The sequence below is a fragment of the Pseudophryne corroboree genome, chromosome 2 (genome assembly GCF_028390025.1).
Source record: "Pseudophryne corroboree isolate aPseCor3 chromosome 2, aPseCor3.hap2, whole genome shotgun sequence".
In the NCBI taxonomy this organism is placed as follows: Eukaryota; Metazoa; Chordata; class Amphibia; order Anura; family Myobatrachidae; genus Pseudophryne; species Pseudophryne corroboree.
Genome location: NC_086445.1, coordinates 100,683,442 through 100,705,908, shown reverse-complemented (window position 1 = coordinate 100,705,908; position 22,467 = coordinate 100,683,442). Strand labels below are relative to the sequence as shown.

Genomic DNA, 22,467 nt, shown 5'->3' with positions numbered 1-22,467 from the left:
CTACATTTTGTCATTTTTCCCCCCTTACTATTTCATTTACAAGAGGATCATTATATCATACTTGCCTACCTGACCCTCTCCATGAGGAAGAAAATGCTCTGTTCCTGGACTTTCCTGGTAATGTATGATTGCCAACACCTGTGGTGAAACACCTTTCTTATCAATTAACTAGCTTACCACAGGTGATGGCAATCATACATTACCAGGAGAGTCCAGGAACAGAGCATTTTCTCCCTCATGGAGAGGGTCAGGTAGGCAAGTATGCATTATATCACTGCGTGTACCACAGTTACCATACATTAGCAATCAATTGTGGCAATTTGGCATTTTGTAGACGATTGCGTAAATCAATCAATCTGCAATGTATGAGATAGCAGATTCCAACCACAATTTGATTGGGATTGTTAAATCCGGTTGTCTAAAATGTTGGATTTCACAGATCAATTGGGGCTGTAGATTGCTAGTGTATGGTAACAATCAGCAGATCTGCAGACCGTTTCTACTAAACTGATGAGTCTTACAAATTGGCAGATCTGTATTTGCTGAAAATGATCTGCAAATCAATGAAAAATATATTTAATGTATGGGAGCAGATTTTTGGATGGGGAATCTTTAAATCTGGGAAAAAATCTCTGGATCTGCAATTTTTTTTTCTAATTGCTGGTGTTTGGAGGCCTTTATTCTGAGACCAGAGACGATTTCATGCAGTTTATCCCTACACATGCGACTCATATAATCAGTGTCATTAACACAGCTGGGCTCTGGAAGGGAGAACCTTTAAATACTTTCAGTGTCTGAGGCTGCAGTCCTGCTGTTTGTGAAAAGATGAGAGGACAAAGAAGGAGGAGAAGAGGCAATGGAAGAGCCTTGAGTTCAAGGATGGTTGTTAACTCAAGGAATCCTGTGAACACTCAAAACTCAGACCGTTCGAGTTTTGGGTGTGTAACACAACCATGCTCTCAGCGTGAGAGAAGAGGAGAGAGATACAAGTGGCGTGTTAGGAATATGAAGAAAAACCATGGACAGATCAGTGTTTATGGGTGGGATAATGAGAAAGTGGTAAGACAAAATGGAAGACTACAGAGACCCCATCAGACCAAACAAGAAGCCAAAGCAGAGCCTAAACCTCCTGCAGTGTTAAATACCCACGGTAAAATTCGCCAACGAAACTTCCGATTCTCCATTGCGGAGAACATGGTCCTTATTTCTAAGCTAGTGCCAGTTTATGAGCAGTTATTAGGCAGACGGAAACCCAGGATGCCCTTACTCTGGAGGACCCAGATGTGGGAAGAAATCTGTGATGCTGTAAACCGGGTGGGAAAACGACAGCGGTTTGTCAACCACTGTAAGAAACGGTTCAATGACATAAAGCGTCAGCTGAGAACTAAACTAAATCTGGAGAAACGTACAGTCCGTAATAAAGATGGACTTTTTACCAGAGATGTTTACTACACCAAGTATGAGGAGGAGCTTAAAAAAGTTCTGCCGGCTGAAGTCATTGATGGCATAGAGTTTTATGATTCTAACCAACCTCTTGAACCGCTCCTGGATGATGGTAAGTGTCTCAAACGTTTCATGCTTTTAGTGTACTGGTTATCTATTTAATCAAAGTACTCCTGCCTCCTATAGCTATGGGGGTTGAGTAATACTCATGAGACTGTACCTTACACTAGTCTGTACTTGCATTCTATTACCTTGGTGAACTGAAGCAAGATTTAGCAATAAAGTAATAGTATCTCATGGGTGGTATCCAGATGCTAGACTGTGTCTAGGTAGACAATAAGTTGACACCATAGTGCTTAAGTTGGACAGGACAATGGTCTAAAACATGTTTGGATTTTTTTACATGTTTTACTAACATTGCTAGATTTTACTATCCACGTGGACTACTGTTGGAAATAGTAACCTGTAGCAGGCACTGTGAACCACCTTGCCCGAAGTGTGGCAAGCAAAGCGAGCCCGAGTGGGTATACATTTTAACAGCATGTGGATTGTTTGATCTGGGCAGTCAAGAAAAAAAAAATGTATGTATGCAATTTAAGGGGGAGGTTATCCAATCTGGTGCAAGGTGTTGACTGCAAAAAACTTTGGGGACCTCATGACCAATTTTGGAATACTGAGGGTATATGCACTCCCAGTATCTGTGGTAACCAATTAAAACTGGTTGCGGGTTTTTGCAGACAAAATCCCTGCCTGGTAAGAAAAACACCTGTGTGTTGGCCAGTCCGGTGGTCTCCGCGGCTCCCAGTCATCTCCCCCTCCATCACTGCGGAGGAGAAGGGGGATGCAGGGAGTTGAGGTGGCTGTTTGGAAACGGGGTCACCGGGGTCTGGCACATACCCGCTGCTGCAGAAGACGAGCCTGTTACGATCTGGATGAAGACAACTCTCAGAAGCTGAGTAATTAAGCTAATTGGAGTCTTCAAATTGCTTAATTAGTCAATAGGGGGTGGGGGGTTCCACAGGGGTTTCAGAGCAAGTCCCATCCAGAGTGTATTTTTTTAAAAATGCACGCAAACTTTGATACCGAAGTGTCACAAATTGCCACACAGTGCCTGTAGTTTGATCTATGCCTCCAAACTGCAAGATAGTAAATGTTGCAGTCTGGGGGGGATGTGGAAATGAATCCTGTAGCTTTGGGGGGAAATTAACAAAACTTAGAGTGTAGAGAGATAAATTACCAACCAATTGGCTTCTAACTGCCATATTACTGACTTTGTTTGGAATATGACAGTTAGGAGCTGATTGGTACTTCGGGGTTGATGTATCAAGCAGTGACAAAGTGAGTCAGTGGAAACGTTGCCTACAGCAACCTATCAGCAGTTGTGTATCATTTTTATAGAATGTATTTGAATGCTACCTCAAAGCTTATTGGTTGCTATGAGCTATTCTCCGCTGCTCCATTTCTCTACTTTTTTTTTTTTCCCTTTGCTTGATGCATCAACCCCTTAATCTCGCGCAACTTTTTCTCTCTCCAAGCTTTGATAAATCTCCCTCTTGGAGAGAAAGTGGAGAAGTTGTGCACATAAGCTTCTGTTCCTCCAGTCTTTGAAATGACAACTATGCCACTCTTATCTTTCTCCAAGGCTTGATACATCTCTCCTTGTGTCTGGAAATAGCACACAACTGATGGTTTTTTAAAGGATCATGATCTTCAATAACACAAAATATTGATAATGGGGCTTTTCCAAAATTGATGGGGTCAGGCAAGTGACAAAAAGCTCTACATAAAATGACCAGCCTCCTCTTACGCCACACACCCCTGAAGGTCACAATTCTGGTAAACATAGTGCTTTTGACCCTTCTACTTAGGCATGCATTACCAGTGATTAATGACCTATTATTGCAGGTATTTTATACCCCTTTTACACCACCAGCTAGTAACACTGGTTATTGCACATGAGCGTGCATAACCCATATTGCTGGCTGGTGTAAAAGGGTCGAGTTGGAATAGTCCGGGTCATGTGATCTCCAACCGCCGCTCCTGTTGCATCACCGGCAACGTCACCAACCCGGTCTAAATGGGGGCAGACGCGGGTCGCAGCCATGTAGCTCCCGTGTCAGGGCTCCCGGCTGCGACCCGCTTAAGTTGGTGTAAAAGCGGTATAAGTCTCCTCAGTGACCAGTATATTGAGAGTAATGTATCAAACCTAAAGATTAGCTAGCATTTATCAAGTACTTTCTATAAAATGATCGGTTACTGTTGGTTACATCTCTACGCAACTCTAGGTTTGAAACATCTCCACCATTATTCCTTGCCACCAGCACAGTTCCAGTATAGCAGGCAATGGAATTTGGTGGAAGCAGGGATGGACTGGGGCCAAGAATAGCCCCGGCATTCTTTGTGCGCACAGGTAAGAGGGGCATGTTCTCATGGCACACCCCGTCTTGGCATGCTGTCCAAGCAGAGCACTGGGAGGCGGAGCTGCTCGGTCAGGCTTTTGACCAGCCTATTAGGTAGTCTGTCCTTCTGGCATTTGCCAGATGGCCAGTTCCTCCATGGGTGGAGGTAAGTGGTTGATAATGGTACCCTTAAATGGGGATGGTCTTTTTGAAAAGGATAATTCTGGTTTATAATACTCTTAAACTGTCAGACATAAATGATCCAGTGACTCAATTCAGTTCCTCAGTGGTGTCACTGGTTTGTAGTAAATTCATAGACTACGTGTTCATAAATATTTGTTTAGAACAACTTTACTGCATGGAGGTTTTATTTTCTTGTATCTCCTTTTAAAGGTCCTTTGTGTTCACAACATGATGAACAAGAGTTGCCACTGACCAGAAATCCCTCATCAGACTCTAAGCTGCAGTATAACTCTGAGTCTGGACCAGTACATGCACCATTACACCTCGGAGATCTCCTAGAAGAACAATGGCACATGCTGCCAGATCGCTGCCCTACGTACACTGTTGAGTCTAGGACCCTACTCCCTGGGCCCACAGCCCCACATCATGGACTATTAAGAAGATCTAAATTCACGAGAGGACAACGTTCACCGCATCCTTCTCCAGCCACTCCCACTCCTTCTGCCCAACCACCTTCTAAACAGCTGAAGATCCTGAAAGCCACACAGTGGCTGTATCGCAAGGGCATAATACACAATTTAAATGTCCTGCACTTGGACATTAACCAGCTCACTGACAGCATCGCTAAAAATAATCTTATCGCTAAGAATATGCTAAAGGCAGAGAACCAAAGGAACCGCATACTGCACCAGATGAATAACAAAATCGGTGCCGTTGCTGAAAGCATACAGCTGTTGGTGAACCAGCAGCAAGCTGAGCGCATTCTATGGAGTGACGGACCGCGGAGACCTGGGAAGAAGGAACGGGCGTCCTCACTGAGAGGTTCCTCTGTAACTACTGCTACATTCGCCACGGCTCCTCAGTCCAGGGATGTGCGTATAACCTCTTCATCCTTGGTGTGCATATCGGATGCAGGATTCCTCCCTACTACAGATGATACAGAAGTATATTGAATGATGCTGGAAAGTTAATTTACCCAAATAGATTATTTTTTTGTGTTCCAGTATACTGCTCGTTTAATAACTAAATACTGTAGGTTATGTGCAAAGAGATTTTTTTGTTCTCCTTTCAGCTGTATAACTACAGTATGCATAGTCTCTTTTTGGACTCTATGTAATCATTAAAAGGCATTTGGTGAAAATAGTTTATTTGTTAATAACACAAGGCTGCAATGTATTGCTGTGAATGTTTAATAAATGTTACTGAATTTATGAGAATTACATTACAAAGAAGATGACTTTTGATTTACAATATAGAAGTAGTTTTTACTATTGTGAATGTTTCGTATGACCCTAGATTTAAATCCCTGTGCGCCTGGTGTGAAGTACTGTATACCTGCTTTCATATAGCTGGTTGTGGTGTGATCATGGGTCAACACATCACCTGCAGTGTCACAGACAGCACCCCAGGAATAATACGTTTTTATTTATATGGTGTCACCAAGTGTCCCTAGTGCTGTACAGGGACAATCACAAAATAAACATCAATGTGCTATAAAAAGGTTCAAATAGACAGCACAAATCAAACGGTGATATAAGACAACTGAAAGATTATGAATAACATCAGCACTCAATGACCCAGTACCCTGGGAAGGAAAGGCAGAAAGGATCAGACTCGCTGAGTGTGCGCACACTGGAGAGAACAGAGAGGGAGGAGGGCTTTGCACGTGGGAATTTAAAGTCTAGGGCAGTGCTTCTTAAATCCAGTCCTTGGGACACACTTATACCCCTTTTACACAAAAGGCCCAGGTATGACCCTGGTTTTGGAACACAGTGGGGCAGATGTATTAAGCCTGGTGAAGACATAAGGAAGTGATAAACCAGTGATATGTGCAAGGTGATAAACGCACCAGCCAATCAGTTCCAATATGTAAATTAACAGATAAGAGCTGATTGGCTGATGTGTTTAACTTAATTTACATATTGGAGCTGATTAGCTGGTGCGTTTATCACCTTGCACATATCACTGGTTTATCACTTCCTTATGCCTTCACCAGGCTTAATACATCTGCCCCATAGTTCCAAACCGGGACAGACTCCTTTCACACTGGAATAACCTGCGTCGGCACCGCTCACGCTGCACATGTGTGCAGTGTAACTCTTCTGCTAGCGCTTTGAGATAACAACATCTTCAAGCACTGGGAAATCCGGATCACCCCATGCTGTAAATGGGACCTTGGTCGAACAACTCTAGTTACCCGTTTACACTACGCCTTAAGCAGGATTCGTCCTGGGACTAACCCTGCAAGCCACCTGGATTGGGTTTATGGGTTATTGGACATGGGGTGGGGGGTTGGACACTTTTACACTGAGCCATAGCCCGGGTTAACCCAGCAATAACCTGGGTCAAAAGCTTGTTGTAAATGGGGTATTACAGTGCATGTTGTACAGGTCTCCTCACAGAATCAGCCAAGTAATTAGAACCACCTGTGGATCTCTTAAAATGTGTCGCAAGCAAAGAATACACCTGTGCTCCAGCCAGGAGATATGGGAGACATGCGCTGCTGGTGTGTCCCGAACAGGGCCAACATGATGCGCTCAGCATTGTGAGCTATGGAGAGAGGTGTCGGGCTACAGAGGAGCTCTTCCTGCTCTGCTGCTATCCACTGTTGCTGTGCCTTGGAAACTGTATGATAGCGGCTACTGTAGATAGGGCCCCCCCCACTCCCCCTGCTACATCAGTCGTCTAGAAGCCGAGGCCCCGACCCCCTCCTTTGGCGCACAGCAGCCCCTGGAACGAATAGGGTAAGTTAGTGAAAGTTTCCCATTCCTTCGTAAAAATGTTTTTATTTTTCTGTGACTACTCCACACACGCAAAATCTGCCGACAAAAGGGCTGTAAACATTGTAATCCGCATACGCTGGTGCCCATCTTTTGCTCTGTTTTATTCCCTCCTTCTCAGATCTTTCTGAGCTCTTTCCTTAACCCCTTCATCCCCTGTTCCATCTCACTGCCTCCTACCCGATCACTCTCTGCACCACTTCTTCCACTCCTTTCTCCACTGTGTGCTCAACGCTGCACCGTTACTGCTATGCTGGTCTCCCTGATTCTCTCTTCCCCTTCCCCTTCCCTCCCATCTGACTCTCTCACAGGGCTACTCTTCTCCTTATCCATACCCAATTCACATTACTCTCCTGTAGTCCCCCCCCCCCCCCAATAATCCTAACAGATGACAAAGCCCCTATCTCTTTAATTCAACAACTCTCCCTAGACTCAGTAACACATCCCGTACCATATACCGCATCACAGCTCAGTCCATCCCAGCCTTACTCAGCAGCTCTTAAAAGGGGAAGACCACATTCCCCCAGTGCCCCTTTCTTGCCACTCCACTCCACCTTGCCACTCCACTACCTGGTACACAGTAGTATAATCTCCTCTTCCACCACTGCCCCCCCCCCCTTCCCTGCCCACCAGCATTGCAAGTATGGAGGTATGTAGCGCTAGTATGGCATACAGTTAAGAATTTGGCTGTTGCTACATCATACCACCTGCTGCCTTCTCAATTTGCCTGACCCCCGTTGATATTTTGTTAGCAGTGGGCACCCGCCAGCTCCTTCCCTGCAGCCAGAGGCTGTTGCTCACTCTTGAGCTCCACCTTCCAGTTCCCGCAATGTCTGTAGGGAGAGACATCGTGATGTCTCCCTCATTATGCCGTTACGTATATAAGGGGCACTACTACTGTGGGCATTGTGTGTAAGGGGCACTACTGTGTGTTGTAACATGAATAAGGATCCCTACATGTGGAGTAATGTGATTTGGGGGTACTACGGTGGGGCCTCTTCCTTGTGAGACCACACCCCTTTTGCATGCTGCCCCTTTATAAAGAATGGGAGGGCTCAAATTTATAGTTTGCAGGGGAGCGACCAACACCCTAGCACCGGCCCTGGCCCAGAGAACTTGATTTGAGAAGCACTGGTCTAGGTAACAATTGATAGTAATGTAGCTTAACGTTTCTACATATAATCTTTAGCCAGTGAACCAGGTATGTGTGCCTGCACGTAATTTACTGCTTATATCATTTTATTTTTGCAGTTAAATCACTCCTTTTGAGACGATTGATGAAAATATTTAATTGTGTACTATATTTGATTATTGTTTTTGTAAGTTCATCTAACCACTGACTGTATGTGAATAAGGTTTCTCCCGTAAATGATGGTAAGTTAGATTTATGTTCCTAAAGGGGCGTACAAACGGGTGTGGATCATTAGATTGACAGTGTCTAGGTCGACCACTATAGGTTGACAGTCACTAGATCGACAGGGTCAGAAAGTCGACATGTTCTAGGTCAAAAGGTTGACATGAGTTTTTTTTGGTGTGGTTTTCTTCGTAGAGTGACCGGGAACTCCAGTTAGTGCACCGTGTCCCCTCGCATGGCTTGCTTCGCTCAGCACAGATTACCGTTACAATCGTAGTCCACGTGGATCGTTAAGTATGAAAAAGAACAAAAATTGAAAAACTCATGTCTACCTTTTGACCTGTCGACCTAGAACATGTCGACCTTCTGACCCTGTCGACCTATAGTGGTCGACCTAAACCTTGAAAAGCTGGATAATGGAAAAGGGTAATCCCTAAGGCGCTCATCATATTAAACCAATGTAATAAATATGGAAAGAATGATACATTCCTTAATTCACAGGTGGCATCCAGATGACAAACGGAGTCCGTCTTTCCTTATTGATTTCTCACAAGTGCAGAGCAATATGCAAAAGAAAAATCAATTCATGTGTAGTACAGTCACAATTTAATAGTACACACTAACACATATCACATAGATGCCTAAAGTTACATAAAAATTCTCCCAAAGGAACTGTTGAAAGTAGACAGCCAGAATAATTACCAGCATGTAAGAGAACTGGTTTTAGACAGTTCTCAAAAACAGCAGTTGGTATATCAGTTACCAAAACGTCTCTCCGGAAAAGACTGCTGGAACTGAAGTAGTGGGTAAAAGTTCAGATGTCCAGATGTTCCACCAACAGACACCTTGGGATCCGTAATCTGTCCTTTAAATACCGACGCGTTTCTACCCGTAATCCTGCTGGTCTTTCTCAAGGTAGGATCCTAAACCTTGTCGATCTTCAGACCGGATCCCGTACAAACAATGTTATGGTGCATAAAACCACTCTATAGGGGGTATTCAGTTGGAAAGTCAGTTGGGAGTCTGTTTTTTATTCCAGAACTAACAGACAGGAAATAAAACAGACACCCGACTGACTTTTCAAATAATTTTAATTTCACCCTATGTATTGTATAGGTACAAAAATAATTGAAAGCTCTCTGCTTTTCAATATTAAATCTGACTTTATTTTAACAGCATCATTGTAAAAGCATGACCGTTAGTAAATATCCCATGTCTGAAAGGAGGTGATGTCCGTATATTTTTCCTTTGCTATATGTATACAGCCCTATTTGTTAATGTAAGGTGATTGAACAGCAACTTGTTTTCTCTTACGTCCTAGAGGATGCTGGGGACTCCGTAAGGACCATGGGGTATAGACGGGCTCCGCAGGAGATAGGGCACCTAAAAAGAACTTTGACTATGGGTGTGCACTGGCTCCTCCCTCTATGCCCCTCCTCCAGACCTCAGTTAGATCTTGTGCCCAGAGGAGAATGGGTGCACTGCAGAGAGCTCTCCAGAGTTTTCTGTGGAAAAAGAATTTTGTTAGGTTTTTTATTTTCAGGGAGTCCTGTTGGCAACAGGCTTCCTGCATCGTGGGACCGAGGAGAGAGAAGCAGAGCTGGCTTGTAAAGTTGGGCACTGTTTCAAGGCTACTGGACACCATTAGCTCCAGAGGGAGTCGGAACACAGGTCTCACCTGGGGTTCGTCCCGGAGCCGCGCCGCCGTCCTCCTCACAGATGCCGAAGATAGAAGCCGGGTGAGTATTGAGGAAAAGACTTCAGGCGGCAGAAGACATCAGATCTTCATGAGGTAAGCGCGCAGCGGTAAGCTGCGCGCCATTGCTCCCAGTCACACACACACACAAAAGGCACTGAAGGGTGCAGGGCGAAGGGGGGGGGGGGGCCTGGGCAGCAATAAACCTCAATTTGGCCATAAATACGATGGATTAGGCTGTGGGACAGTAAATCCGCGGACCCCCGCCATTTTATTAGTATATGATGATGGGACCAAAGCCCGCCGTCGGGTGGGTGGGGCTTGATCCTCAGCACTAACCAGCGCCATTTTCTCCACAGAGGCTGCATGAGAAAACTAGAGATGTGCACTTGAAATTTTTCGGGTTTTGTGTTTTGGTTTTGTGTTCGGTTCCGCGGCCGTGTTTTGGGTTCGACCGCGTTTTGGCAAAACCTCACCGAATTTTTTTTGTCGGATTCGGGTGTGTTTTGGATTCGGGTGTTTTTTTCAAAAAACACTAAAAAACAGCTTAAATCATAGAATTTGGGGGTCATTTTGATCCCAAAGTATTATTAACCTCAAAAACCATAATTTCCACTCATTTTCAGTCTATTCTGAACACCTCACAATATTATTTTTAGTCCTAAAATTTGCACCGAGGTCGCTGGATGACTAAGCTAAGCGACCCTAGTGGCCAACACAAACACCTGGCCCATCTAGGAGTGGCACTGCAGTGTCACACAGGATGGCCCTTCCAAAAAACCCTCCCCAAACAGCACATGACGCAAAGAAAAAAAGAGGCGCAATGAGGTAGCTGTGTGAGTAAGCTAAGCGACCCTAGTGGCCGACACAAACACCTGGCCCACCTAGGAGTGGCACTGCAGTGTCACGCAGGATGGCCCTTCCAAAAAACACTCCCCAAACAGCACATGACGCAAAGAAAAAAAGAGGCGCAATGAGGTAGCTGTGTGAGTAAGATAAGCGACCCTAGTGGCCGACACAAACACCTGGCCCATCTAGGAGTGGCACTGCAGTGTCACGCAGGATGGCCCTTCAAAAAAATACTCCCCAAACAGCACATGACTTAAAGAAAAAAGAGGTGCAAGATGGAATTGTCCATGGGCCCTCACACCCACCCTTATGTTGTATAAACAGGACATGCACACTTTAACCAACCCATCATTTCAGAGACAGGGTCTGCCACACGACTGTGACTGAAATGACGGGTTGGTTTGGACCCCCACCAAAAAAGAAGCAATTAATCTCTCCTTGCACAAACTGGCTCTACAGAGGCAAGATGTCCACCTCATCATCATCCTCCGATATATCACCGTGTACATCCCCCTCCTCACAGATTATCAATTCGTCCCCACTGGAATCCACCATCTCAGCTCCCTGTGTACTTTGTGGAGGCAATTGCTGCTGGTCAATGTCTCCACGGAGGAATTGATTATAATTCATTTTAATGAACATCATCTTCTCCACATTTTCTGGAAGTAACCTCGTACGCCGATTGCTGACAAGGTGAGCGGCGGCACTAAACACTCTTTCGGAGTACACACTTGTGGGAGGGCAACTTAGGTATAATAAAGCCAGTTTGTGCAAGGGCCTCCAAATTGCCTCTTTTTCCTGCCAGTATAAGTACGGACTGTCTGACGTGCCTACTTGGATGCGGTCACTCATATAATCCTCCACCATTCTTTCAATGGGGAGAGAATCATATGCAGTGACAGTAGACGACATGTCCGTAATCGTTGTCAGGTCCTTCAGTCCGGACCAGATGTCAGCATCAGCAGTCGCTCCAGACTGCCCTGCATCACCGCCAGCGGGTGGGCTCGGAATTCTGAGCCTTTTCCTTGCACCCCCAGTTGCGGGAGAATGTGAAGGAGGAGATGTTGACAGGTCGCGTTCCGCTTGACTTGACAATTTTGTCACCAGCAGTTCTTTGAACCCCAGCAGACTTGTGTTTGCCGGAAAGAGAGATCCAAGGTAGGTTTTAAATCTAGGATCGAGCACGGTGGCCAAAATGTAGTGCTCTGATTTCAACAGATTGACCACCCGTGAATCCTTGTTAAGCGAATTAAGGGCTCCATCCACAAGTCCCACATGCCTAGCGGAATCGCTCCGTGTTAGCTCCTCCTTCAATGTCTCCAGCTTCTTCTGCAAAAGCCTGATGAGGGGAATGACCTGACTCAGGCTGGCAGTGTCTGAACTGACTTCACGTGTGGCAAGTTCAAAGGGCAGCAGAACCTTGCACAACGTTGAAATCATTCTCCACTGCGCTTGAGACAGGTGCATTCCACCTCCTATATCGTGCTGAATTGTATAGGCTTGAATGGCCTTTTGCTGCTCCTCCAACCTCTGAAGCATATATAGGGTTGAATTCCACCTCGTTACCACTTCTTGCTTCAGATGATGGCAGGGCAGGTTCAGGCGTTTTTGGTGTTGCTCCAGTCTTCTGTACGTGGTGCCTGTACGCCGAAAGTGTCCCGCAATTCTTCTGGCCACCGACAGCATCTCTTGCACGCCCCTGTCGTTTTTTAAAAAATTCTGCACCACCAAATTCAAGGTATGTGCAAAACGTGGGACGTGCTGGAGTTTGCCCATATTTAATGCACACACAATATTGCTGGCGTTGTCCGATGCCACAAATCCACAGGAGAGTCCAATTGGGGTAAGCCATTCCGCGATGATCTTCCTCAGTTGCCGTAAGAGGTTTTCAGCTGTGTGCGTATTCTGGAAACCGGTGATACAAAGCGTAGCCTGCCTAGGAAAGAGTTGGCGTTTGCGAGATGCTGCTACTGGTGCCGCCGCTGCTGTTCTTGCGGCGGGAGTCCATACATCTACCCAGTGGGCTGTCACAGTCATATAGTCCTGACCCTGCCCTGCTCCACTTGTCCACTTGTCCACATGTCCGTGGTTAAGTGGACATTGGGTACAACTGCATTTTTTAGGACACTGGTGAGTCTTTTTCTGACGTCCGTGTACATTCTCAGTATCGCCTGCCTAGAGAAGTGGAACCTAGATGGTATTTGGTAACGGGGGCACACTACCTCAAGAAATTGTCTAGTTCCCTGTAAACTAACGGCGGATACCGGACGCACGTCTAACACCAACATAGTTGTCAAGGCCTCAGTTATCCGCTTTGCAACAGGATGACTGCTGTGATATTTCATCTTCCTCGCAAAGGACTGTTGGACAGTCAATTGCTTGGTGGAAGTAGTAAAAGTGGGCTTACGACTTCCCCTCTGGGATGACCATCGACTCCAAGCAGCAACAACAGCAGCGCCAGCAGCAGTAGGCGTTACACGCAAGGATGCATCGGAGGAATCCCAGGCAGGAGAGGACTCGTCAGAATTGCCAGTGACATGGCCTGCAGGACTATTGGCATTCCTGGGGAAGGAGGAAATTGACACTGAGGGAGTTGGTGGGGTGGTTTGCGTGAGCTTGGTTACAAGAGGAAAGGATTTACTGGTCAGTGGACTGCTTCCGCTGTCGCCCAAAGTTTTTGAACTTGTCACTGACTTATGATGAATGCGCTGCAGGTGACGTATAAGGGAGGATGTTCCGAGGTGGTTAACGTCCTTACCCCTACTTATTACAGCTTGACAAAGGCAACACACGGCTTGACAAATGTTGTCCGCATTTCTGGTGAAATACTTCCACACCGAAGAGCTGATTTTTCTGGTATTTTCACCAGGCATGTCAACGGCCATATTCCTCCCAAGGACAACAGGTGTCTCCCCGGGTGCCTGACTTAAACAAACCACCTCACCATCAGAATCCTCCTTGTCAATTTCCTCCCCAGCGCCAGCAACACCCATATCCTCCTCATCCTGGTGTACTTCAACACTGACATCTTCAATCTAACTATCAGGAACTGGACTGCGGGTGCTCCTTCCAGCACTTGCAGGGGGCGTGCAAATGGTGGAAGGCGCATGCTCTTCACGTCCAGTGTTGGGAAGGTCAGGCATCGCAACCGACACAATTGGACTCTCCTTGTGGATTTGGGATTTCGAAGAACGCACAGTTCTTTGCGGTGCTTTTGCCAGCTTGAGTCTTTTCATTTTTCTAGCGAGAGGCTGAGTGCTTCCATCCTCATGTGAAGCTGAACCACTAGCCATGAACATAGGCCAGGGCCTCAGCCGTTCCTTGCCACTCCGTGTGGTAAATGGCATATTGGCAAGTTTACGCTTCTCCGACGACAATTTTATTTTAGATTTTTGAGTCCTTTTTTTACTGATATTTGGTGTTTTGGATTTTACATGCTCTGTACTATGACATTGGGCATCGGCCTTGGCAGACGACGTTGCTGGCATTTCATCGTCTCGGCCATGACTAGTGGCAGCAGCTTCAGCACGAGGTGGAAGTCGATCTTGATCTTTCCCTAATTTTGGAACCTCAACATTTTTGTTCTCCATATTTTAATAGGCACAACTAAAAGGCACCTCAGGTAAACAATGGAGATGGATGGATACTAGTATACTTATGGATGGACGAGCGACTGCCGACACAGAGGTAGCTACAGCCGTGGACTACCGTACTGTGTCTGCTGCTAATATAGACTGGATGATAATGAGATAAAATTAAAATATATATATATATCACACTAGTACTGCAGCCGGACAGGTATATATTATGTAATGACGGACCTGCTGGACACTGTCTGTCAGACTCAGCACTGCAGACTCCTAAAGTAAGCTACTAGTATCAAGAAGATAGAAAAAAAAAATAAACCACGGGTAGGTGGTATACAATTATGGATGGACGAGCGACTGCCGACACAGAGGTAGCTACAGCCGTGGACTACCGTACTGTGTCTGCTGCTAATATAGACTGGATGATAATGAGATAAAATTAAAATATATATATATATCACACTAGTACTGCAGCCGGACAGGTAATATATTAGTAATGACGGACCTGTTGGACACTGTCTGCAGAATGCGTTTATAAAAACACCACACGACGAGTGTTTAACTTTTTCAGGCAAACAATCACAATATACTGGTGGTCAGCAGACAATCACAATACTGGTGGTCAGTGGTCACTGGTCAGTCACACTGGCAGTGGCACTCTGGCAGCAAAAGTGTGCACTGTACTTAAAATATGTACTCCTGCTATAACTGCTCCCCAGTCTCCCCCACAATTAAGCTGTGTGAGCAGTGAGCACTCAGCACAGTCAGATAATGATATACAGTATTACATATGATGCAGCACACTGGGCTGAGCACAGATATGGTATGTGTGACTGTGTCACACTGTGTATCGTTTTTTTTCAGGCAGAGAACGGATTAATTAAACTGGTGGCACTGGTCACTGGTCACACTATCAGCAGCAAGTAGTACTCCTCCTATATGCTCCCCAAAATTTGTGTCTTTCTCTAGTACTAGTCACTCTAAACGGAGAAAGTTCCGAGGAACCGAACCCGCTCATCTCTAGAGAAAACGCTGGCTCCCTGTTCTCTCCCCTGCTGAGCTTCACAGGTTGGAAAAAGGAGGAGGGTGGCACTTTGGCAACGCAGTGAGTGGAGATTACAATTATAAACATATAACAGCGCTATCTGGTCATATATTCCAGTGTTTTTAAGCGCTGGGTGTGTGCTGGCATACTCTATCTCTCTGTCTCTCCTGAGGGCCTGGTTGGGGTTTTGTCCCCTTATAGGTAACTCCCTGTGTGTGTGGGGTGTCGGTACGTGTGTGTCGACATGTCTGAGGCGGAAGGCTTCTCCAAGGAGGAGGTGGAGCAAATGAGTGGTGTGTCCCCGTCGGTTGTGCTGACTCCAGATTTGATGGACATGTGGCATACGTTGCATGCAAGTGTGACATCTTTACATAAAAGGCTTGATAAGGCTGGTTTAGGGGGGACATCAGGCAGTCAATCCTCAGATTGGACCGACTCACAGGGCCCGTCGGGGTCTCAAAAGCGTCCCTTAACAGAAGACACTATTACCGACACGGATTCTGATTCCAGTGTCAACTATGACGAAGTAAAATTGCACCCTAGGGTGACTAAAACTATTCAGTGTATGATTGTGGCAATAAGGGATGTGTTGCATATTGTGGATGAACCCTCTGTCCCCGACACAAGGGTACACATGTTTAAGGAAAAGAAACAGATTATTAATTTTCCCACATCTCATGAATTAAATGAGTTCTTTGGAAAAGCTTGGGAGACTCCGGATAAAAGACCGCAGATACCCAAAAGAATTTTTATGGCATACCCTTTCCCTAAGCAGGACAGGGAGATTTGGGAATTACCACCCACTGTGGACAAGGCCCTGACGCGCTTGTCCAAGAAAGTGGCGCTACCGTCTCCTGACACAGCGGCCCTTAAGGACCCTGCAGATCGCAGGCAAGAAACTACCTTAAAGGGTATTTATTCTCATACGGGTGCTGTGCTAAGACCGACGATTGCGTCGGCATGGGTGTGTAGCGCAATTGCAGCTTGGACAGATGAGCTGACAGATCAATTTGATACTATGGATAAGGATACTATATTCCTTTCTCTAGCACATATAAAAGACGCAGTCTTGTTTATGAGGGATGCTCAAAGGGACATTGGATTGCTAGCTTCTAGGGCCAATGCCATGTCTATCTCCGTGAGAGGATCCTTATGGACTCGCCAATGGACGGGTGATGCGGATTCCAAAAAACACATGGAAGTACTACCCTATAAGGGTGATGTATTGTTTGGGGATGGGCTGACGGACCTGGTTTCCACAGCTACAGCAGGTAAATCAAAATTTTTAACCATATATTCCCCAACAGCAAAAGAAAGCAACACCTTATCAGATGCAGTCCTTTCGGTCGCACAAGTCCAAAAGAGGCCGGGGATCCTCTTTCCTCGCCAGAGGTAAGGGCAGAGGCAAGAGAGCAAATGCTTCGGCAGGTGCCCAGGAACAAAAGTCCTCCCCGGCTGCTCCAAAACCCACAGCATGACGCTGGGGCTCCCCTGAGGGAGTCCGCACCGGTGGGGGCACGTCTTCGACTTTTCAGTCAGGCCTGGGTCAGATCGGACCTGAATCCCTGGGTGTTGGAAATAGTTTCACAGGGTTACAAACTGGAATTCGAGGAGGTGCCCCCGCGCCGATTTTTCAAGTCGGCCCTACCAGCTTGCACATCGGAAAAGGATGTAGTGTTAGCTGCAATTCAAGCGCTGTGTATACAGCAAGTGATAATCAAGGTTCCCCTGCACCAGCAGGGAAGAGGTTACTACTCAACCCTATTTGTGGTCCCGAAACCGGACGGTTCGGTCAGACCGATTTTGAATCTGAAATCCCTAAACCTGTACATAAAAAGATTCAAATTCAAAATGGAATCACTCAGAGCGATAATAGCCAACATGGAGGAGGGGGAGTTTATGGTGTCTCTGGACATAAAGGATGTGTACCTTCATGTCCCCATATATGCCCCCCATCAGGAATACCTGAGATTCGCTGTACAGGATTGTCATTACCAATTTCAGATGTTGCCGTTTGGACTTTCTACGGCCCCGAGGATTTTCACCAAGATAATGGCGGAAATGATGGTGGTCCTGCGTAAGCATGGAGTCACAATTATCCCATGCTTGGACGATCTCCTGATAAAAGCGAGATCAAGAGAGAAATTACTGAGCAGTGTGGCGCTCTCTCTGAGAGTGTTCCAGCAACACGGTTGGATTCTAAATCTACCGAAGTCACAGTTGATTCCGACAACTCGTCTACCGTTCCTAGGTATGATACTGGATACGGAACAAATGAAGGTTTTCCTCCCAATAGAGAAAGCCCAAGACATCCAGAACATGGTCAGAGACCTGCTAAAACCGAAAAGGGTGTCAGTTCACCAATGCACTCGAGTTCTGGGGGAAATGGTGGCGGCCTACGAGGCCATTCCATTCGGAAGGTTCCATGCAAGGACTTTTCAATGGGACCTTCTGGACAAGTGGTCCGGGTCCCATCTGCATTTACATCGGAAAATAACTCTGTCCCCAGGAACCAGAGTGTCCCTCCTGTGGTGGTTGCAGAGTGCTCACATGCGGGAGGGTCGCCGGTTCGGGATTCAGGACTGGATCCTGGTTACCACGGACGCGAGCCTCTGAAGATGGGGAGCGGTCACACAGGGAAAGACTTTTCAGGGTCTTTGGTCAGACCAGGAGTCCTGTCTACACATCAATGTGTTGGAACTCAGGGCCATTTACAACGGCCTTCGACAAGCGGAGAGTTTTCTTCGAAACCTTCCGGTTCTGATTCAATCAGACAATGTCACAGCAGTGGCTCATGTGCACCGCCAAGGCGGGACATGAAGCAGAGTCGCAATGGCGGAAGCCACAAGGATCCTTCGCTGGGCGGAAAATCATGTAAGCGCTCTGTCGGCTGTCTTCATTCCGGGAGTGGACAACTGGGAAGCAGACTTCCTCAGTAGACACGATCTCCATCCAGGAGAGTGGGGACTTCATCAAGAAGTCTTTGCAGATGTAACACGTCTTTGGGGAACTCCTCAAATAGACATGATGGCGTCACGCCTCAACAAGAAACTTCGGAGGTATTGCGCCAGGTCTCGGGACCCTCAGGCAGTGGCAGTAGACGCACTGGTAACACCGTGGGTGTTCGACTTGGTCTACGTGTTCCCTACTCTTCCTCTCATCACGAAAGTGTTGTGGATCATAAGACGAAGAAGAGTACAGACGATACTCGTTGTCCCAGACTGGCCTCGAAGGGCTTGGTACTCGGATCTACAAGAGATGCTCACAGGAGACCCCTGGCGACTTCCTCTGAGGGAAGACCTGTTGCAGCAGGGGCCCTGTGTATTTCAAGACTTACCGTGGTTACGTTTGACGGCATGGCGGTTGAAAAAAAAAGGGGATTCCGGAAGAGGTCATCCCTACTTTAATAAAGGCTAGGAAGGAGGTGACTATAAAACATTATCACCGTATCTGGCGAAAGTATGTGTCTTGGTGTGAAACCAAGAATGCACCTACGGAAGATTTTCATCTGGGTCGTTTTCGCCACTTCCTACAGATAGGAGTGGATATGGGCCTGAAATTAGGCTCGGTTAAGGTACAGATTTCGGCCCTCTCGATTTTCTTTTAGAAGGAATTGGCTTCTCTTCCAGAAGTCCAGACGTTTGTAAAGGGAGTGCTGCACATCCAGCCCCCTTTTGTGCCTCCAGTGGCACCATGGGACCTGAACGTGGTGTTGCAGTTCCTAAAATCACACTGGTTTGAACCGCTTAACAAGGTTGAGTTGAAATTTCTTACCTGGAAGGTGGTCATGTTGTTGGCCTTAGCATCAGCAAGGCGAGTGTCAGAATTGGCGGCTCTCTCACACAAGAGCCCCTACTTGATTTTTCATGTGGATCGAGCTGAATTGAGGACACGTCCGCAATTTTTGCCTAAAGTAGTTTCGTCGTTCCATATGAATCAACCTATTGTGGTGCCTGTGGCTACCGGTGACCTGGAGGATTCCAGATTCCTAGACGTAGTCAGGGCCTTAAAGATTTATGTAGCCAGGACGGCTAGAATTAGGAAAACAGAGGCTCTGTTTGTCCTGTATGCGGCCAATAAGATTGGCGCTCCTGCTTCAAAGCAGACTATTGCTCGCTGGATCTGTAATACGATTCAGCAGGCTCACTCTATGGTTGGATTGCCGGTACCAAATTCGGTTAAGGCCCATTCCACTAGGAAGGTGGGCTCTTCTTGGGCGGCTGCCCGAGGCGTCTCGGCTTTACAACTTTGCCGAGCGGCGACTTGGTCGGGGTCAAACACTTTTGCTAAGTTCTACAAGTTTGATACCCTGGCTGATGAGGACCTAGCGTTTGCTCAGTCGGTGTTGCAGAGTCATACGCACTCTCCCGCCCGATTAAATGCTTTGGTATAAACCCCATGGTCCTTACGGAGTCCCCAGCATCCTCTAGGACGTAAGAGAAAATAAGATTTTAAACCTACCGGTAAATCTATTTCTCCTAGTCCGTAGAGGATGCTGGGCGCCCGTCCCAGTGCGGAAACTCTGCAAGACTTGTATATAGTTAATGCTTACATAAGGGTTATGTTACAGTTGACATCGGTCTAGGACCGTTACTGTCGTTTTTGTTAATACTGTTAACTGGTTATGTATGTTCCAGGTTACATGGTATGATTGGTGTGGGCTGGTATGAATCTTGCCCTTGGATTGCTAAATCCTGCCTTGTATTGTCCATCTCCTCTGGGCACAGTTCTCTAACTGAGGTCTGGAGGAGGGGCATAGAGGGAGGAGCCAGTGCACACCCATAGTCAAAGTTCTTTTTAGGTGCCCTATCTCCTGCGGAGCCCGTCTATACCCCATGGTTCTTACGGAGTCCCCAGCATCCTCTACGAACTAGGAGAAATAGATTTACCGGTAGGTTTAAAATCTTATTTTTTTCTTTAAACTCCTCCTCACTTTTTCTTTTCTGCCATTGCAACAATATGACCAAACAGGGCAACTGACGGTAGTTGTAGCTGTGAGATGCGTTTATGTGACTGCGGGCTAGTGATCGCCGCTTACACATACCCAACACGTTTGGTTGAAGTGACCAGGGATGTTATAGATTTTAGTTGAACTGTCCAGCTCACAAGTAGCTTTCAAATCCATAAAAAAAGGGGGTAGTACATCCACTATTATACTCGGGGCCGGTTCTGGCGCTCTGTGCGCCCCGGGCGGCAATAGGGGGCGTGGCTTCGTACAGGGGGCATGGTCATTTACGCCCCCTGTACAGACTGAAATGATGTGCGGTGCGCGATGACGTCATCGCGCACCGCACAGCAAAGGTCCTCTCCACGAAGGGAAACTAGAAGCGTCTAGTTTCCCTTCGTGGAGAGGACCTTTGCTGTGCGGTGCGCGATGACGTCATCACGCACCGCACAGTAAAGGACCTCTCCACGAAGGGAAACTAGACGCGTACGCGTCTAGTTTCCCTTCGCAGCGGGGGGGCAGCGGCAGCAGGCGGGAAGCGGGGGGCACACAGCAGCAGCGGATCTTGCCCTGGTGCGGCGCCCTCCGGGCAAAAGTCCTGCTTGCCCGTGGCAAGATCCGCTACTGATTGTACTGTATATAAAAGCTCTGTGTATTAATACTATAAAAGAAAAAGCTGAAATATGTATAAATAAAGCTATATTACATTTGCGTGGCTACAGTACAGGCAAATCCATTTTTATTCACGGTTTTTTACCTTTATGGTTCTTATTTTAAAATGTTAATTTTTGGCCTTAGTGGTTTTGAGCCTGTACAGAGGACTGCATACATCTGGCCTTCTTATATGGAGGTATTGCAGGAAGAGTGACATGTTAGATACCCTCTCTACAGGAGGGCAAGCAGGCTTTTTGCATGGCGCACCGCATCCTGAAGCGGGCTGCGCCACCTGATCCCCTCAGCTCCCACATACTGCCGTGCAGTGCACCTAACGTCATCGCGCACCGCAAGGCATTGTGGGAGCGGCCGCAGATGTTAGAGGTCCTAATTGACCTTTAGTGTCTGTGCGGCGCTATGGAAGAGGCGTTATGACGTCTCTCCCATAAATCCGAAGAGTGCCAACAAAGACAGCAGCAGGGTAGATGCTAGAATCAAGTGGCCTAAAGGACCTATGATGTCAGGGGGAGGAGCCACATCACCAGGGAGAGGAGCTAGGCCAGCAGGATAGTATTTCTACGATCCACGCCACCAACTACTACCTGCAGCAACCTGGTGGCGAGCGGAGCAAGCCACTGAGCCCGAAGCATGGCGAGCGTACATTTCGGGTACCCTGTTCGGGCATGGCTCCTGTCCCTGGTGATGTGGCTCCTCCCCCTGGCGATGTCAGAGGTCTCTTACCCAACTTTGATTCAAAAACTAACCACAGCAGCAATGGTTGGGAAGCAGGAGCGGGGCTGGTGAGTATTGGGTTGTTGTTTTTTCTAGTTTTTTTTTTTTTAGAAGCGGCGCTACAGGGGGCAAAACTCTACAGGGGGTACAGCTACAGGGGGTGCAACTCTACTGGGGGCACAGGTACAGGGTGCACAACTAAAGGTGCACAACGACGGGGCATAACTGTGGCCATACCCCTTCTCTATGAAGCCATGCCCCTATTTTTGTATTTTTGTTGCCTGTGGGGGGTGGGGGGGGGGTGCCAAAGGAAACTTTCGCCCTTGGCGCCACAAGGTCTAAACCAGGCATGTCCAAACTGCGGCCCTCCAGCTGTTGTGAAACTACATATCCCAGCATGCCCTAACACAGTTTTGCTGTCAGTGAATGCTAAAGTTGTGTCAGGGCATGTTGGGATGTGTAGTTTCTCAACAGCTGGAGGGCCACAGTTTGGACATGCCTGGTCTAGACCGTCCCTGACTCTCTAGAAGAATGTATCAACAAATGGTTAGCTGTAATATGGGGTTATCTTGACAAAATAGACTTGTCTTCAAAAAGATTGCACCAAGCAGGCAGCTTAAAAGTTTTAAACTGTTTCTAGGTTTTCTTGTTATTATTTAAGCGTACCACCAACATTCACACATGCCAAACTGGGTGAAAATAGCTCCTGCCCTTGATCCACACAGATCCCGCCCCAGTTTGCCCAGAAACACCTACTTTTTTTATGGTTCCGGTATGAATGGTCGACAATGTTAAGGTCG

The 22,467-nt window shown here is 46.9% G+C and overlaps 2 protein-coding genes across 3 annotated transcripts in view; both read left to right on the top strand.

Annotated features, from left to right (window-relative positions):
* Nucleotides 1-22,467, top strand: part of KBTBD3 (kelch repeat and BTB domain containing 3) — a 108,845-nt gene that overhangs the window by 13,187 nt on the left and 73,191 nt on the right. The window lies entirely within an intron of this gene.
* LOC135001191 (uncharacterized) lies at nt 363-5,242 on the top strand. The gene is made up of 2 exons (XM_063951564.1): nt 363-1,555; nt 4,236-5,242. The coding sequence occupies exons 1-2, from the start codon at nt 826-828 to the stop codon at nt 4,976-4,978; spliced, it is 1,473 nt and encodes a 490-aa protein (XP_063807634.1). The 5' UTR covers nt 363-825; the 3' UTR covers nt 4,979-5,242.

Excerpts from the sequence above, each read along its gene's own strand:
- LOC135001191 (XM_063951564.1), top strand. The coding sequence starts at position 826 with ATGAGAGGACAAAGAAGGAGGAGAAGAGGCAATGGAAGAGCCTTGAGT. Across the intron at positions 1,556-4,235 it reads TGAACCGCTCCTGGATGATG|GTCCTTTGTGTTCACAACAT; the intron begins GTAAGTGTCTCA and ends CTCCTTTTAAAG.